Source organism: Esox lucius, chromosome 24, assembly GCF_011004845.1.
Source record: "Esox lucius isolate fEsoLuc1 chromosome 24, fEsoLuc1.pri, whole genome shotgun sequence".
In the NCBI taxonomy this organism is placed as follows: domain Eukaryota; kingdom Metazoa; phylum Chordata; class Actinopteri; order Esociformes; family Esocidae; genus Esox; species Esox lucius.
Window position 1 is genome coordinate 12,921,520 of NC_047592.1, and position 20,220 is coordinate 12,941,739.

Sequence of the window (20,220 nt, forward strand, 5' to 3'; positions counted from 1 at the left end):
ATAAACATTTTAATTTTAATAATTGCCACCAGATAAACCCATGTGTTTACATTGATACCATTTTATTACAGTAAAGGAGCAACGGATTATTAAAAAACCAGTGACCATTGAGGTACGCATAATGTTGTAATTACTATGGGCATGATGTTATGCTGGATAATGCTCAAAGGGTTGGTTTCATCGGTCATTCGTTTTCTGTGTGGACATGACCATATCCACATTTTAGAAGGCCAGGAAAAACATGTCTTTTTTGTTTGTTTCATTTCAGAGTAATGTCATTTGACATATGGATGATGGGGTTAAACGCCATAATGTGCAACAATTGGACTCAAATGCCACTAAACATTAAGAGTATTTGAACATAGTTGCCATGTTTTGCCCAGACACTGGCATCATGTATAATCCAATAATTGAAATTCAGTGACCCCTTACAAATATTCTTAACTCTAAGATGTATTTCTGTATGCTACAAATGTACCTCTTGAAACTAAATGAATTATTTTACTGTTATTGGCACAAAAATGGTTGAAGAGAAAAGGTCAAGAGAAGCATGGAGATGACTTCACTTGACACTTTGACCCGATGTTGAATGGAATACGTTTTCTGAAGTGTTGACTTAGAAATGTCCCTTACACACTGGTCAACATATTTTTCAGGCTCAGGGATTTAAGAAGAGAGAAAGATTGTCTGTGTGTATGTGTGTTTTCAGACTTTTTTTGACGGTAAATTATGCACATTCATTATCAACAGACCATGTTCCGTTTATGAAGTCATACAATACAGCACTGCTATTATCATGTTATTACATGGTTGCAATTTCATGGTTGCAGGCATACAGTACCTACCTCACAGGAAACACTGAAAGGAGCAGTCACAGACAGATGGATATGTGCTTCCCAAATGACACTCATTCCCTTACTCTCGATCTGAGGCCATAGGGATCTGGTCAAATGTAGTGTACTATATAAGGATTAGGGAATAATTGGAGTTCCAGATAGTATGTTCAAACCAAACCTGTACCAGCACATATGCAGTGTCAGCGTGGGAAGCCATTACGTAAGACGCCCATTGTTCTACGCTGCTGGGATGGGCAGTCATCCATCCTTTAATAAAACAGCACACATCGAGGGGCTGTATCAGCGAGGCCATTTGCGTTCCGATGATCGTATCTCTTGATGAACTCCTCGCACGCGGAGTACAGTCACGGATCACGCTGTGAGGCTGGAGGCCAGGCTGTCGTTTAAGAGTTAACGCACACCTGGTGATTATCAAGCCGGGCTGACTAGTGGGGGGGGGGGGGAGAGGTCACAGGAATTGTGTGCATGTGGATGTGTGTGTGTGTTTGTGTGTGTGTTTGTGCACGCATGGGTGACTGTGTGAATACGTGTTTTAGATGGGCGTGCGTGTATACGCGTGTGTGCACGTGTGTGTGCTTGTGTTACTGTGTGTCTGTGTCTCTACACCTGTTAGGGTGCACGGTCATGTAAAATGTGGTTGTAAATTCCCAGGCCTGAAGTACAACAGTGCCATCTAGCTTAACGTCGAAGCATAATTAATTATCTCACAGAGGACAAAGTCATGCAGGTGGGAGGTCTAGGATCTGCCGTGCTGCGTGTCTCCAATTAGCCTCGGCTGCATTCATTTCTCTCTACATTGATTGTTTTATAATCTGATGAGTGTAAATTACCCGCACACAAACCTCTCTTTTTCTGCTTTTCCAATCAGGCCTTGCTTAAGAACCCAGTGTTCGCAGCGGCGCTCAACCAGCAGCTCCAAGGCACAAGATGGACGCCAGAACTGCTCGCCAACTTCCTGTACAACGGGGCCCCTGAGGACCGCCCCTTGGGCATGCCACCGAATGACTGGCGTGACATATTCAACGCCGTCAGTCAAATCCTGGACCTCCTGAAAAAGTTCATTGGGGTTGGTTCATTCTTATGCTTGACGATGTCCAAAAAAAGTGCTGATATATTATCCCCCTCTACGAATGCGCAAACTGTTTGCAGCGCGCGCTTACTTACAAGATGTCCTTGCTCTGTTAAATAAAACCTAATAAGACCTTTAAACCCTGAGTCCTTTCAAAAATGTAATAGTTACAGAAATTCCTTAAAAGGGGTCTCAAGAAAACAGATGGACGGTTGCAAGCATTGAAGGACACAGGTCTACTGCCATGACTTCACAAGACACACAGCTCGATCTCCTCACACAGGGACATGCAGGCAGTTGGGCAGGTGCTGACATTGATCCATCAGGTGGCTTGTGGCAGCGCACTCCTTACTTCCCTGCTGCTATGAGACGGCACATCTATAGTACAGATGTCTCTCAAACGGCGTTTTATAATCTCCCTCATTGTGAACAGCTGGAAGATTTTTTTACACTGCGCTACAATTTCCGAGACATATCCAAGAAGATGCTAGATTATTTTGTTGTGTACACTTGAAAATATCGATAGCTGGAGACCCCACCCTGCGGAGTATGTCTCGAACATGTAGGCGCTCTGGAAATGTCTACACTAACTAAGTCAATCTAGCGTTTTATTCTCTGTGGAAAAATGTCAACAAATCCTAAGTTGTGGCAAATGGAACCCAAAGTAATGCGAATGAATGCATGCCATGCATAAAGAATGGACACAGGTATTAAAATGTTTACTGGCCAGTCATTTACCTGTTTCCTATAACATAGTCTGAACTCATGCTGAGCGTGACAGGGTGGAGACAATAAAAAACAACGTTCTTTATCTGTTTCTCTTTCGTATTTGCCCAACTAACTATTGTTTCAGTTTTTCTTGCTTACATTAAACTTTTTTTTATATATATAATGCCACTGACAGGTGAGGTGAATAACACTATTATTCACTTCACCTGTCACCAATCTTGTTATCGTGGCACCTGTCAGTGGGTGGGATATATTAGGCAGCAAATTAACATTCTGTCCTCAATGTTGATGTGCTAGAAGCAGGAAAAATGGGCAAGCGTAAGGAGTCAGAGCATCTCCAAAACTGCAGCCCTTGTGGGGTGTTCCCGGTCTGCAGCGTTCAATACAGATCAAAAGTGGTCCAAGGAAGGAAAAGCGGTGAACCGGTGACAGGGTCATGGGCGACCAAGGCTCACTGATGCACATGGGGAGTGAAGGCTGGTCCATGTGGTCCGATCCAACAGACGAGCTCCTGTAGCTCAAATTGCTGAAAAAGTTAGTGCTGGTACTGATAGAAAGATGTCAGAACACACAGTGCATCACAGTTTGTTGCGTATGGTGCAGCGTAGCAACAGACCAGTCAGGGTGCCCATGCTGACCCCTGTCCACTGCCAAAAGTGCCTACAATGGGCATGTGAGCATCAGAACTGGACCGCGGAGCAATGGAAGAAGGTGGTCTGGTCTGATGAATCACATTTCCTTTTAAATCACGTGGATGGAGAACATATGGCGCCAAGATGCACTATGGGAAGGAGGCAAGCCAGTGGAGGCAGTGTGATCCTTTGGGCAATGTTCTTCTGGGAAACCTTGGGTCCAGCCATTTATGTGGATGTTACTCTAACACCACTTACCTAAGCATTGTTGCAGACCATGTGCACCCTTTCATGGCAACAGTATTCCCTGATGGCATCGGCCTTTTTCAGCAGGATAATGCACCCTGCCACAAAGCAAAAATGGTTCAGGAATGGTTTGCAGAACACAACAACAAGTTCAAGGTGTTGACTTGGACTCCAGATTGCCCAGATCTCAGTCCAATCGAGCATCTGTGGGATGTGCTGGACAAACAAGTCCGATCCATGGAAGGCCCACCTCGCAACGTACTGGACTTAAAGGATCTGCTGCTAACATCTTGGTGCCAGATACCACAGCACACCTTCAGAGGTCTAGTGGAGTCCATGCCTCGACAGGTCAGGGCTGTTTTGGCGGCCAAAGGGGGACCTACACAATATTAGGCAGGTGGTCATAATGTTATGGCTGATCGGTGTGTACAGCTCTTGAAAAAATCAAGAGACCACTGCACCTTTTTCTTTCCTTTCCAAAAAAGTTGAAAAGGAAGATTTTGAGTGAGGAACAGAAGGGTTAAAATTAAGAGACCACTGCAATTAAATACATCATGTAGATCCAAGATGGCAATACATACTTTTTGAGTAATACAAAGTTAATGGTTTTTGTTGAACACTTTTTATAATTAAAAACATGAAATGCCAAATCAGATGCACTGATCACTTAATTGAATAATCCTCTGTGTATTTTGTTAATACAGTTGGGACAAAACGGAAGCCTACAACATTGCACCTATGGGCTCTGTTCAAAAGTAGAGCACTGGGGAATAGTTTGCCACTGGGGCCGTACCTTGGTTCTAATGTAGGACAGCGAGCAGTAGGCGTCACCTTCAGTTAGTTTGATCCTTAACCCTGTTCAGTTGGGTTACTGCTATTCAACTTGGCACCACCACATGTCCAGTCTCATAGTAAAAATTAGGGCGAAGCACTGATCCTTCCATCAGTTTGGCAAGTCCCCTGCAAAATTATTCTGGTTGGAAGTGGGGGCAACATTCACTCTACAGCTAATAGGATTTTGATTGGTTAGCTTAGGGCAGTGGGCTCGTGCCAAGTGACTGCTTCGACTTTCTCCTCATTGGGCAGCCACATGTTAGATGCACGGCCTGTTCAAACACAGTCGACATTTGACCGCCATCAGCATGTGCTGTTGTAGCGGGACTTTGTGAAGATCATGTGGGATAGGAAAGTGCTTATTTAGAACGTCAGCTTGAAAACCATGACAGTTACGAAAAAAGTAGTTTTGTAAGTTCTGCTGCAACCTGGTTGGTCATACTGGTTGAAACCAGACTCATGTCAGGCCCAAATGTCTTGTCACGTCCATATACGAGGACAGACACGAAGGTGACATTCTGAATTCGGCCCATCCTGTTGACTGATACACACAATGCTGTCTGTGAATACGTTATAGTATAATACAGGTCCTTCACTACTGACAGAAAGTGCATAACAAGTCCGAGCAGAGGAGATATGTGTGGACAGCTGTCAAGGCAGACTCAATCCCAGAATGGCTAGCTCATTACAGTCCCCCGGAAACAATGATGTCCAGTAGCGAGTGCCTGCCAGCTACCGTGCCTGTATCTCAGACATTCCTCAGATCTTCATCCTGAGGCGTGCAGCCGAGCATCATGGACAGAAATACACACTGCGATACGTTGCCCGAATTGATGCGATGAACGCCGCCACACGCTGGGACGTTGAATAGCGCTGCAGCAAAGTCACTGCCTCGTTAGCTGCGACACCGCGAGGCCAGGATACCAATCCTGTTGCCGATTAGCCTCTTGGACCGCGAAGAGCGATGCGATTGGCCAGGACTGTCCGGGTTTGGGGGTGTGTTCAGATATGGTCGCCTTGCCCAGTTGCGCTCTAGTGACTCCTTGTGGTGGCTAAAATGCATAGTGGATATGGTCAATGTTGAGATGTTTGTATTTAGCGTCTCACCTCTACCGAGATACACGCAACCTTTCTTTTCTCTGCTCGTCTAGTGGATCTCGTTTTAATATGATGCCAAGCAGTTAATGAATGACACTTTGTTTCTCTGTGTACCTTCTACGACTATGACAGTGCCTGGACCTGGATAAGTTTCAGGCTGTCGACAGTGAGGGGCATCTTGTGTCTAGAGCCTTGGACCTCCTCGACAACAATACGTACTGGGCCGGAATCGTATTCCAAGACCTCGACGTGGCCGCCAGCCGACCTCCTCCGTACGTTAAGTACAAGATCCGTATGGATATCGATGAGGCCGAGCGGACTGATAAGATCAGAGAAAGGTAGGTCTGTGTGGTTTTTTCCAGCTGTAGAGAAAGCATTGGCAACAAGGCCTGTTCATTCATTAAGAGTCTTTATTTCTCAAGTTCATCATAAAGGGATATTTCGGTTTGTAGCCTTTTAGACATATATGTATTATTATATATACACGACCTAATCGTCGTGTGATGTGTGTCCTTTTCAATTTAAAGGGGGTGGACCCCCGGGGCACGGGACAACTCCTTCAGCGACATGCGTTACGTGTGGGGAGGCTTCGCCTACCTGCAGGACATGATGGACCACGCCATTATACGGGTGCACACCAGCAAATCCAAACCTCTAGGCGTGTTTGCCCAGCAAATGCCGTATCCCTGCTACGTGGACGACGTGTGAGTACAAAAGCTTTTATCTGTCCGGTCCCCCGATTAGACAAGGAACAAGGTATTACTGCAATGAAAATCTACTCACTCTGGGACTTGCCACTCATCGCCATAGCAGGCTTGAGTAATGGGCTCATCAGTCACTTTACCTACAAAAGTGTCCCGGTGGAAAGTCGTCCGAAGCTGTCTGTTGATTTTGTCTCCCATTGCCGGCCACTTCTTCTTGGTGCAGCCAGAACACTGAGAGAGTTATATTAAAATTCAAGCTGGAAAGTGTGATGCCTGTCAGGAGTTTTTAATTATGAATTGTTGGAAAAGCTAAGGGAGAACAAACGTATTGCAAGACGGAGATACAACAAGACCGAGACGAGAAGGTCTGATCCATTGATTTGGTCCTGAGGATCATAGACCTGAATGCCTGATGCATCTTTAAATTATTCAGGCCACAATCTTAAGATCCCTCCCTTTCATTTAACAACTCAGGAACGTACACAATTCCCTTCTTGAAGCTGCAGACAGAGTCAATCATTTGTCAAGATTGATAGGGACCATTGTAATTCTGTGTGAATCAGGTGTTCATCAGCGTTATTGTTCTAAATCACAATAGATAAGCCACATTTCGCCTAGGGAGAGGGGGAATGCTCTATAGCTCTCAATCTTAAGCCGCTAAAATTTCCTCTAAGGCAGGAAAATTACTCCCTTTATGGCTTTATCATTTCCATTAATATACTGAGAGCCCAGTGATGTCATTGGTGGAAAGATCATTACAAAAAGAGATTCAGTTCACAAAGTCCCACATAACAGCCGAGTCCAGAATAGAGAACAATTGGCCATGGTCTAAGGTAGTGCAATAACAAGGGGAATAGGGTTTAGCATTTCCCGGCGTCCATTGATTTAATAAAAAAATGCTGTAGAAAGCATAACAGCATATAGAAATAACCATCTTGTCAACAAATAACCATCTTGTAAACATGTCATGTTGGCAGGAGATAAAAATGGTTTTATTTAGGTAATGTATTTCATATGCTTTATCAAGCTTTAGATGGGGCGTCTGTAATTCTCAAAATGTATATCCCCACTGATCTGACAGTAGAAATGGTCTATATCAAGCACAAGATATTTAAATCCTGGTGGTTGTTTTTTTGTGTTTTTACGGTTTTTAGATTTATATTTTATAATTACAAGGATTAAAATATTGGCCATAGGCCAATACTGTGATCTAGGTATTATAAAGCTACCACCAGAATTGTCTTAAATATTGCAAAAATCTAAGCAAGCTGAAAATGGCGGACAACAAATGCACAACAGACAGAAACATTCTGCCACATTTGAAAGCATTGCCACTTGATGGGGACCTAAACACACGTAATGCATTGAATTGAGCTCAGATGGCTCATACAATCTTACAGCAGCGACATGAGTTCAAATCCCAGTCGGTCCAATGTTATAGACGCAATGGTAACATGGCAACAGTAAACCTATGTTAAAGTTGTGCAAACAACTAAAGCCTTCAGTAACCAGAGGCTAATTGCAAGCAACACAATTAGCTGCTTTTGACAGTCAGTGAAAAGCCTCATGGTGGAAATCAGTGGTTACATCATCAAATGGAAATTCTTCTGACTGTTTTGACGGTTCCCAATTCATCAAAATTTGTCAGGTATAAATATATTTATCGCGATCAAACAGGGCCTCAAAGTGGCCCAATCATACATTGGATACATCTCTATGGCATCCTTCAGGTTTATACCACAGTATCTGAGATACTGCATGCAACTGACATACAACTGAGTTGGCTTTGTCCCGACATCATTGTGAAGGGTAACACATAACACATGTCCATTGTGCTTTCTTTTGTGCATCAATTAAAACAATGGTCCTTTCACCCTCTGTCACAGCACAATGAAAAGCATTCATTCTATGTTCATTATGTTCCAGCAAATGCTGTAAACAAGCTCAAATGGGACGATCAGAGTGCTTATTTCCTAATGCCACCCTCCTGCCTGGATTCTCTTTCTGTGAGACAAAGGATTAATAATCACTGAAGATGAATGGGGGCCATAAAACACTGCTATATCCCTGTTCCCTCCGCCATTTACTCATTGCCTGCCTTGCCATTTGGGCATTTCCGTAAATTATTAACACTTGAAAACTGTTATTTCATTCATAAATAATTGAGAGTGGGATTGCAGAGAAAAGGAAGATGCACTAAGATGCAGGGACGCATGAGAGAAAGGACTTTTGGGGTAATTATTGAGATCTGAAAATGTGTTGGCGCCACTCAAGTAGAAAGTGGGAGGAAGACCATTGTGCATTCAGATATTCCTGTTTCGAATCCGGCTAAACCATTTTTCAGTTTAGAAAATCCAAAAAAAGCCTTATCTGACTTTAAAATGTAATTTCAAATGCACTGAATTCTCAGATATTTTTACACAAACCATTAACTATTGATAATATGCTTGCTTCACCTGGGCAGAGCAAAGCCAATACAATATGTGGATTAAAGTTATAAATGACATAGTCTAAGTTTGAAACGAAACGGTTGCTTACAGCTCCATGCAAAGTGCTATGAAAGATTTGTTTTGTTTGAATTGACTGTAACACACCTTCTACTTACCTGAATATTTCAGATTCAATCAAATGTGCTTTTCATTTTCCATATGATGGCTGGACAGCTGATGAAATTAGCTATGTAAAAAACATTGTCATTGGTGGGGGGTTCCCCATACCCACTCCAATCATTTGGAGGTCAAAAGGGGTCGAGACTTGTCATATTTCTAAGAAGAATGACACATTTTTATTAAATATTTTTCACAATGTCACTTTTCATTTCATAATTGCCTTTTTCACACCATATTTCAGAATAATGTTTTTTTTGTGCCAGTGGGCTAGAGCATAGCAAGTTGTGTGAAGAAAGGTTTGAGCGTAGCTAGTTACATGAATAGTTCACTTGAAATCACGCATAAGTGTTATTGTTATCTTCATGGACACTGAACTAAATGGAATATGAACACAAAAATAGGAAATAGGGTTTATTTACTGTCATTTAGTTGGTTTTTATGACGTGACTGATCCGAAATTGGCTAGCAAGTGACACTAATGTCAGACAGCTGTCACAACAACCACTTTTGACAGATTGGACCACCAGATCCTTTAAGGCAGTTGTGTCATTGGATGTCTCCATGTTTCTACTAAAGTTGTCTTATGAAGCAGACTGTCAAGACCAAACAGTTTGGGCTACAAACAAGTAACTACATCAGGTACACACAGATATGGTCTAAATATATTTATATGATGCACACAAGCTTCAGATGATACATTTGAGTGTAGTCAGGTTCTGGGGCATGGGGTCCAGTAGCGGATACAAAAGCATGAAAAAATTGGAATGTAGTCAAGTATTGGTCTAGACAAGAAAATATTGTTATTTTATACTTCTTATACCTCTCAAATATAGAACGCTTTGACCCCTTGGACTTTAATGCTATCATTATCAATGGTCTTGTTGCTAGACTAAAATATAAATGGAATACATTTCAAATTGTCTTACAGAGTTTAGGTTAACCTGGTTTGATCCAGTTCAAGAAAAAAAACTGAGGTCTTTTCTTTGCGACAGTGGGAACACTTATTTGCAATATTGAAAATATTAAGAAAATGTTTTTTGAAGAATTTTCCCGGTTTTAAAGAATCTTTGAGAGCTGACCCTTTTCACCAGGAGATTGTACCTATTAACTGCACATCAACAGACACGTAACACTCCAAATTAATATTGTCTCAGAAAATACCAGTAATTACATTAACGTGCATGCATGGATACGACAGTGGACAGTTTCCTTGCTGTTCAAAATATCCTATACAACATTGCCATATGAAGTGGAAATAGCCTTTGGGTTTATATGCAAACATTTAATCATATTAAAAGTACATTTTAGTAGACACAGTCCTTTCGCTAGATTTCAGAGAATTACCAGACTTGCATGGACAGTTGGTTGTAGTATCAGTCTAAACAACTTTCAAAACATTCCAAAGACACCTCATGTGATTTCTCCATGATCACCTTCGGGTAGAAATAAGCAGAAGACGTATTTTACACGACGAAACATTTCTCTGGTGCTTTTCTGCTGCCCATATCACTTGATTTACTAAGAACCCAAGTCTCACAAATGTTCTTAATTTAGGTCATGGCTGCGGTGTAACTCAAGTACAGTAGCATGCACCCAGTTGGACTTAAATTACTTAAGCACCCTTGAATCGATCAGCAATGTATTATTCAACAGCATCTGGTGGCAAGGTTGTCAATGTCAAACATGGTATGCATGACTGATCTACTCCAGAGTGACTAGTCTCTGATAAGTCAATGAAGAGTTAACCGTCTCAGACTGCCTGCCATGAAAAGGGAAATCTGGGATTGGTGCATGTTGGGATATTTGATTGATAACATCTAGTAACTGTAGATGGGCGTAACACATGTTTTCCTTGTTTGCTTTGTTTGTCTGTCTTAAGCCATCACAGCCTAAAATATAAACCTTCTACAATGTATAAATGAGCATGTGAAGCTTGTTGAGCTCATGGATGGTCAGTCCTTGAAGCCATAGCTCAAGTGGTGCTGTAAACATTCCTCCATCCTCAGCTGTTTGCCAAAAAAAGTGTGTGGGATAAAGGGTTGAACTCTATTGTTGCCAGGGACAGTTCGCCCAAATTGCAAAATGATATATTGGGTTTCTTACCCTGCAATCTATGGACAAGGTATGATCCCTGACTGTGTGTGTTTCTCTGGCAATCTTTCCAAACAATAACGTTTTAGCATTTGTTGCACACACCTTTTCCGTGACCTTGTACTGTTGTTATTAGAAATGGTCAGGGTACGTCCGAATGTCCGAATGATAAATTAAACATCTTGAAAATTATGCAAGAAACATGCTAATATCAGTATCATCACTTGAGTGGGATTTGTGCCAAGAAGTAATATTGACAATATATTACTTTATTTTGCAAATAACTTGTTATACATTGTCCATGGACTGTTTACAGAGCTAGCCATGTGTCATTTTGGTGAAATATCCCATTAAATAAATACATTTTATTTTTGTTGTTCTTTTATTTTAGTATGACCTTAAGCAGATCATAGAATTGTTTAAAAGGTTGGTTCCTAAAATTGTTCTTGATTACCACAAACACATTGCAAGCTCTGTTTGAGAATAATTTGGAATGTAAGTTTGTTTCAGTCAACCATTTGACACTGTTTCAGTGTTGTGTGCTTCTCCTGGAAACTGGGCTCAATCTGATCCCTTTTTGTGGCTTCCAGAGCTTCCAGTGAAAATGATATATCCCATGAGAAAACATGATGTGACCTCAAACCCAGGTCTCTACCATTCAAGGTCTCACATTACTACGTTTTCTCCCATTCACATTGGGCACAAGGTCTGCCTCTACATTGTGAGGTAGAGGACAAGTTAAACCCAAATTCCCCTCAGTTGCTAAGTTGGTATGGCTGCTGGACATTTTTCGCTGTATGTTTTTGAAGCTGGGCACAACTGAAAATGTGGCTATTAATATGGCATTGCGACTTTAAAGGTATTTCTCTGGTGAGCCGCTACCCATGTTTCCATAATCACGGCTGCCCTCACACAGATTCAAGAAAAACATTTAAGCACTAATGTCGTGCACCTTAAAATCCCCTTCATTGTCAGAGGTGAATTTCCAATTAAGCGAAGTAGGCCCGTTTTCAATTGGAGAGATTCAAAAGCCCCTTAAATCACTCGCCCCAATAGATATCCGAGAAATTTGCCCTAATATAAATGTACTGGAAATGTACTTTGATGAATTCTTCATGTTCAATGGCTTGAAAGTAGGACACCCTCCTGCCCATTACTGCATAGTATATTCCTTTTGTTCAGTCTGCCTTCCCGAGATGATTAAGTGTCTCACTGGCATTCTAAGGATCCTGTTTACGGTCAGTAAGCATAATTGATATGTGAAATCTATACTTTGTCAAATGCTCAGTCCATTTGATATCTTCTTCACTGTCTAATAGAAATAGAGGAACTTCAGCATTTTATTTTATTGGCGCAAGTACTTGATTTTGACATGGCATTTTGGGGACATTAGTGAAGTTTATATAATATCATCTCATTGCATTATTACATCATCAAATGGTCCATAATCTAGAGCATGATGGGAAGTGTTAAATGGTTAGATTGAATAGATGCAGAAGGTTTATGCACAATGTAAAATAATTTTCTAATAGATCTGGATCTTTTGATGAGTTGGACCTCTGGAACATAAATGAAAATATTATGCTTATCCACCATTCCTTGTTGGATTTAAAATGTGACTTAAAATTTTGTAAAGCAATTTTTGAAAATCACATAAAAAATCAGCACACTTTTTTCATTACACAGTACATCATACTGTCCATAATGCTCAGATTCAAAATCTGTTTTACATTTTCATCCTAATTATTCCAGATTCTTAACTATTCCAGATTTACTTAATCCCCTTTCAGTATCAGGGCATTCCATGTTCTTGATCTCCACGGGCTACTGTTCCTCCTTTTGAACATTGTTTTCATAAATGCCCTCCGTGACATTTTGCATATATTATGAACTTTTCCAATTGCAGTTTATCAACAGATTTAAATTTTACAATTCACATGTTTGCAAAGTGTTTTATTATGTTGCTGACTAATGACCTATAGCTTTTGAAAGAACTCAACAGTGCAATGAAGGATAATTTTTAGGTGAAACACCAGAATCAATGTCCTTATTGGTTCTATCTCTTCCCTTTAAAACTGGCAGAGCTGAAATTATTATATGCCCCATATCTTTGTGGCTTGATGTCTGTACAATAATTTGATAACCCTTTATATGAAGCATCTTAACTTGCTACTAAAATGTCATAACAATGTCATCACAGATTGGGAGCAATGTGTAGATTAGCAATTTTGTTCATTATTTTTCCTCAAAGTCATTGTTTATATGTGAATCAACAAAATCTCAGCATTATGTTTGTATGGAAGTCAACACCAACATATGTCAACATGGCCAATCTAAACCAGAAAAAGGGCCAACTTCTAAATACCATGTTGTGAATACAGCCGATATATACTAATCTGTGTTGATTAACCACATTATAATCCTGCTATAATCCATGAATCGTGATGAATTCGACAACTGCCCAGTTATCTTTCAATGATTGGACTTGGCGCAGATGACGGTCCCCATCTATGCCACACGGTTCTGCCATTGACCTCTTCACTGCATCTATTTGACTGGTAAACTCATGGGTTAACTCGTAATGGCGTATTGTAATTCAATACCTTCTATGGTAATGTACAGTGGAATATACATCTGACTCATCCTAACCAACATCATATTTTGTACTGTCAGTTCAGATGATTCAGGAGATCACAGCAGACTGTTGAATACACGTTTTAGTACACGGGCAATGGCCAGCCCACACACTAAGACAGCACTGAGTTAAGTGGGGGTGCCCATTAGATTTGTTCTATTTCTATGGGCTAGCTAGCAGAGAAAGATACGGTACAGATATATAATTCAACTTTATTGTTTTACCTTATTTTATCACAGGGCAGGCAAACCGTGCTTGACCAGCAGCTCCCTGACCAACATAGCCTACCTTCTATCACATCTTAAGGAGATTCATGTCCATTCTTGTGTCCTTATTCCCTAATTCTATGCTTAGTCCATTTAAAAAAGAGTTGTTCCCTGTAGATATGCATTGATTTGAAGACGGATTGATTATTTTTTTTTTTCTTAGTGGTGTAACACGACCTGGTCGGGGCATCTCCGAAAATCTGATTGCGAGTGCTCTGTCTTTACATAAGGAGTGGGGGCTATACAACAGATTACCCATAAATAATACATTAGCTCCCATCTGGATCCATTGCTGTCCTCAGTCAAAGTCCGGGCCTGTCGATATTCCCGGCTTTGCCATTTTCTGACCTCTTTGATTGACTCCTTTCCTCTGCACCCACCAGCTTCCTCCAGAGTATCGGAACAATGCTTCCCATGTTCCTGATCCTGGCGTTCATGTACACCGTCTGCATGACCATCAAGGGCCTTGTCCTGGAGAAGGAACTGAGGCTAAAGGAGGTCCAGAGGGCCGTCGGAGTTCAGAACGGTGCCATTTGGTTTGCCTGGTTCACAGAGAACTTTGTCCTGCTCTTGCTCCCATGCACGTTCATGTGTGTCATGCTCAAGGTCAGTACTGGGAACGATCGACAGTGCGGAATTGAGGCAACAAACGACAAAGCACAATTTCTAAACTTTTTGCTTTATTAAGACATTTAATGATTTACACAGGTTACAGAGAGGTAGGTGATACATAGCATGGATGGTAGAGCAAGGAATTGAACCCCGGTCTCCGGTGCATAGAGACCTGGACGTTATCCCGTTAGACCACAGGCTCTACACTAACAAACTGTACAAAACAAACTTGGTTGCTAAACTAAACTGACCAAACATATTTTGAAACATTTTTATAAATATTCTTGAAATATTTGACCAGTTCTTGTTTATTTGACCGTCCTAGATCCTGTATAGTGCGTTGTCTTCTAAACGTTTGCTTAGTTCGCACTGTAATAAGCAAGGATATGCCTTGGCAATTAAGGGAAGCTTTGTATACAGAGTCTACAAATCACCTGTTTATAAGCATAATAGGATCATTCAAAGAACTAAATTGCTTATAGAGAAGTAAATTGCTTAAACCGAAAACATGATTTCATTAAATAGAGGAATGAAAATGAATCAGAGCAGGTGCACAGGATCCATAGGAACGTTGTTTATGACTGCACAACATTTTGTTATACAGCCTCTAATTTGTACTAGACTTCGGGTTGTGCTTTGTTCTTTGTTACTCTTGATCCTGTTAATTTCTGGATTCAGACCAATGAAAAACAAATCAGGCATGACTTCTAATTATCTCAAATTCTACGTTATCATGGTAATTTATTGAGCATGGTACTAAAATTGCTATTTCCTTCCTTCTAAATCAGGCCTGCGGTATCTTTGTGCTGTGTTTCTTGTGATTGCGTCACCCATTGCCTGCATCCTGTTCGAGCATGTACTGTACGAATGATGTTATCAATCGATGTGACACCAAAGACTTTTACAGTGACACTCGAGAGAGAGTTACACGTGTTCTAGGGAAAAGCTAGTATCGCACCCATCAAAACGGGATACGAGACGATTCTTTGAAGATGATGTCAGTCCCTGAGAATGAATTCAACTCGAGGAGCCGTATCTAAACATTTCAATCTGTAATGTTGTGCACACAATACTGCATGACAAAGCTACATTAGACTCGATATGGCCTCTGACTCTGTATCAGGTTGTATGACAGTAGGGATATTGTGCTCAATCCGGTAATGGTCCTGTCAGCTGCCAGACCCGCCCTCTGGGTAACTTTCAGGCTCTGCATCCAAATGTGTTGTACACACTGCGTTCAGCTAGTCATTACTATTGAGACCTATTGGGCGTTTACTCCGACTTTATTTACGAGCTCTGTACAATGCCTGAGTATGGTTCTTGTTGCAGGTGATGTTGTTGTCGAAATACACCACAGACTGAAATGTATTCTGATGCTAGACATGAGCTGTTCCTTAAACATACATCACTCCTCTGTGTCATCGATCCCGCCCCGTGTAATTAAATTGCCTATCTGTTCAATTGATCCTCTGTCCGTGGACTAATGTGCGTCTAAGATAAATTATAGAACAATTATCACAATATGCCGGCCATTTTGTTTGCTCATATCATTACCACACACACAAAAAAAAAAAGTGGTTTGTTCTTATCTCCCTCTAAAAGTACGATGCGCTAATTCTGCACAGTTAAATGGAAAAGAAAAAGAGGACTCTTAATTTAGATCAGCTAATCCATTTTTTCCACTTTAATTGGAAAATTCTCATAGTTTATAAAATAGATATTTGAACAGCTGGGTGAAATGTAATTTCACCATGACCCTAATGTGTTTGCCAGCCATCAGCAATTTGTAAACATTAATAACAATAAATTGAGTTAGTTGGGTGCCTTGGAGGAACAGCTAGGCATGATGTGTATTCAAATCATAGAGCCCTATTCTAAATGGTAATTTCATGGCAATTTGCAGCACGTTAGTATAACAGCGAATCAGACGGCAATTATTTGACTGGTCTGTGTGGATAAGGTGTGACGACGACAAGGTTTGACATCCACACCTGAGTCCCATTGTTCTTTTCCCCTTGCCATTCCACAAGGGGATGTCCAAACTTTAATTTCACTCCTATCGAGGTTTATTGGAGTTTATTCATATTGTTGGCCCAATCAATGTGTCCCTTTTTTTTGCTTCCCACTTACAGGACATGACAACAAGATTATATATTTTTTTGGGGGGGGAGGGAATGAGCAGACCTCATAATGTCCCTTCATGCTTTCATTGAAAGCATTATTTTCCTCAAGAGAGCCTCAAAACTGAACTTCACATTTACGCCTTTACTGCTTCAAATCCATAATGCACATATTGGGATTTGACCACGCCCATAGCGCCGTACAACCTATCAATCTGCATCAGGGTGTGACTGGGCTGTGTTCCTCCTCCCCCCGCCCCTCCTCCTTCCGGCCCCTCCCCCCGTTAGGTTCCTCCGCTCGCTGGCACGCTCTCTGCCGCTGTACATGACCCTGGCTTGGATCTACTCGGTGGCCATGATCGTGAAGGGCATCGTCGTGGAGAAGGAGGCGCGGCTGAAGGAGACTGTGAGGATGATGGGTCTGAGGAGCGCCGCCTACTGGCTGAGCTGGGTGGTGTCCAGTGTACTCCCGCTGGCCGTCAGCGCTCTCCTCCTGACCCTCATCCTCAAGGTGATTCCACACTGATTCCACTCCAATTCAGGGACGCCCATCTCCGCTTCTTGGTGTGCTAGATGCAACGGGCGCCCATTGTCAGTAATTGAATTGTAATATTAGCATATAATAACCCTGTATTAAGCGGTCATAAGACGTCATACCAAGCAGCAGACTTGGGTTGCAACCTTTTAGTCAGTTTAGATGAGGCTGTAAGCTTTCGCAGGCAATACTGCATATCACAAAACAGTGGCGTGTCGTTACTCCTAATGACAGGATTCACTCAGTTTGGGTTCGTTAAATCAAGATGATAATTTGAGAGTAGCGCGTATATTCAACCCGCGTGGCCCCGTTGCACTTGACCTCCAAGACCGAGAAAGGGTCTCCTTGTAATGCAAATATGCTGTGACAGCACTGTGGGGATTATATAAAAGTACACTACCACCTAAAGGCTCCCACCCTCTATTAGAAAACCAACAAAATGGCAGCTCCACCATTTGGATTTCTATTGGGAGAAATCCAGAGGAAGCTGAGTATGTATGTCTGTTTGGACTATGGTGACATCAGAATTCATAATGTCACCATAATAGAAAATTATATTTTTGAGGCCATGTTGGAAGTTAAATTTGTAGTAGTTGTCTTGATAAGATGCTATCAACACCTGCTGTGTCACTCTGCTAACTGCTTGACAAATCATTAACTATGAGTCATTTTAATCAAAAGCTTAAATATAATTGCTGCTTCGTGCTCTCTCCACAAATAATAAGTTAATCACCACAATCACTCACATTCCCTCTGCTTTTGTCTGTGAAGCTTGCTAATTGCAAGATAACCTTCTATTGGCTGTTAGACATAAGAAATAGTTATGGCTCCAACGTCCTTTGGCAATCAATACTCCCAAAGTGCTAACTCGGGTAGTTTCACAATGTCAATTGGCACTGTTTCAATGCTTACTCTTCTTCATCAAAAATATTTTGATCGGTGAAAGTAAAGGAATAATAATGGAAGAAATGTTCAATATATTTTGGTCACTGTTGTGTAATTCTAAAATATTTTGTAACAACTTCTTGGCTTTAACTTGCTGGAGGAGGACAGGAATTAGTCAAGGTTATGTATTGCTGTAAATGTATTCATGCAATCTGTTGTTAAATCTGTAAGAAAGCAATCTGTCCGCATCCAGTTTTCATCTATAATGTCGCCCGTCAACTATATAAATAACAGTAAAACTACAATAGCTTTACTTTCACCTGTTAAACATCACACATATCTGTGGTTATTTCCTGAAAATGAGGACGGTAGACATATCGGAAAAGGCCACAGTGTTTTTATTTTGTATTTCACTCTTCTGTTATATCTTCTTTTGCGGCCCTCTCCCTGGTGTAGTATGGAAAAGTTCTGCAGTACAGCGACCCCTCCCTAATCTTCGTCTTCCTGCTGGTCTTCTGTGTGGCCACCATCATGGAGTGTTTCCTCATCAGCGTCTTCTTCTCCAAAGCCAACCTGGCGGCCGCGTGTGGAGGCCTCATCTACTTTGTTCTGTACCTGCCGTACCTCCTCTGTTACGCCTGGAAGGATGTCATGGGCTTCCAGGCTAAAGTAGCTGTGGTGAGTTGTCCTTTGGAACCAAGTGTTTATTCGAGATCTGAAAACTGTACTGACATTTTGTGTTGATATTGACAAGGGGAAGTTTGTACTTGTCAAAGTGAGGTGACCAAGAATTAAAGAGTTCTGCTTAAAAACACACGGGAAATACAAGTTGAATGTTGTGCGCATGCTTTTGTTCTTCCTAAGCATTAACAGCACATCTGAGGCAGTGACTGATCCGATCATGAAGCTCTTGATAATTTCATTAAAAGCCAGCACACCTTTTGAAAATCAAGGACTGCTGTGGATCCTACCAAAAGTTAGCCAAGAGGGTTACCGAAACACACAAAAATATCCTTTCTTCTTTAAATGAAATGTTTATATGCCTTGCCCTCATTCTTCTATCCAACTTTTAACTTTTCCAACGTGAAGGATCATAATAAAATGCATCCATTTAACTTCAGTAACCCCTGGTTGTTGTTGTTTAATCTGCCGTCCTACTTGATCCTATTATGTATTCATCTCTCCCATCTTTTCATAATTTTTTTTTGCATTTGTCCCATTGCCCAGCTATCACAGTACACAAGACGTTGGAGACATGGGTTTGCCTCGGACAACTTTAACTTCTGGGTTTCTAATAACATAGAGTTGTGTTGTTTCATTTCCTATGTGGTACAGTTATTGAGCTTTCAAGTTTCAGTTAAAACGTGGATATTACTTTTCCAACCACTCTCAGCCAGACGTATGAGCACTCAGTCATATAACTCAAGACTTTATGATGCACATACTTCAGAAAGCGGATAAATGGGACCAAATAAACCCATTGGGTCATTCTTTTTTCAAGATTTTGTCCTTTGGAATGAAAAGATAAATAGCATATAGCTGCTCAAGTTTCATTGTAGCATTTCTGAGTGACCTTTCGGTTCTGTGTCTGATCATTTATCGTGGAGCTGTCCATTCTGCAGACACAAAGACACAGCATTTCTTAATCTTCATTGAGGCCGAGACACATCTTCAGAGACTCTCAAGTAGGACCATGTTTCCTTGTTTATCGTAATTGAAATATCAAGTTTTGGCCTGAGAAGATATCTCACTTTGTCATCTGACAATGCTCAGTGTGTTTGTTTTTTTATTTCTTTTCCTCAAGTGATACAACCAACTCCTTTAATACCCAGCATTCAGACATGAGACGCCAATCACACAGTTATGTCATCTTCTCTCTGATAAGCCACTGCACTTTGTTGTTAGGTATTTAATATGTTATGTTCATGTGTGGGAACATTTCCACGCCGCCTCCTTGACACTCCCTTTCACTTCCAAAGAGTGGGTATCGAGTGTACTAGCTGAGAATCGAGTGCACTAGCTGAGAATCGAGTGCACTAGCTGAGAATCGAGTGCACTAGCTGAGAATCGAGTGCACTAGCTGAGAATCGAGTGCACTAGCTGAGAATCGAGTGCACTAGCTGAGAAGACTACATTGCTTCACTGAGAAATTGAATTCCGTTCACTCTCCCTGTGCCAGAGTGCCTTTGTGGAGGTGCCCTTGGCATTGAGATTCCTTTTTTCCCCACTCCCCGTGTTTAGACGAATGGGCTACTTTGGTTTGCATGAACATCGTTCCTCTGACCACAGCGACTTCTA

General features: G+C 41.3%; 1 protein-coding gene across 3 annotated transcripts in view; it reads left to right on the plus strand.

The window, feature by feature from the left end:
• LOC105020625 (phospholipid-transporting ATPase ABCA1) overlaps positions 1 to 20,220 on the plus strand; it is a 175,916-nt gene that overhangs the window by 54,164 nt on the left and 101,532 nt on the right. For 2 of the 3 annotated variants that reach the window (XM_020043474.2, XM_010887801.3), the window contains 5 exons: positions 1,726 to 1,923; positions 5,598 to 5,803; positions 5,993 to 6,169; positions 14,154 to 14,376; positions 18,379 to 18,600. In XM_020043474.2, coding sequence (XP_019899033.2) covers positions 1,726 to 1,923; positions 5,598 to 5,803; positions 5,993 to 6,169; positions 14,154 to 14,376; positions 18,379 to 18,600 — 1,026 coding nt within the window. Of the gene's footprint in view, positions 1 to 1,725; positions 1,924 to 5,597; positions 5,804 to 5,992; positions 6,170 to 14,153; positions 14,377 to 16,790; positions 17,014 to 18,378; positions 18,601 to 20,220 lie in introns of all 3 variants that reach the window. The other variant, XM_010887800.3, reaches the window with a different exon arrangement.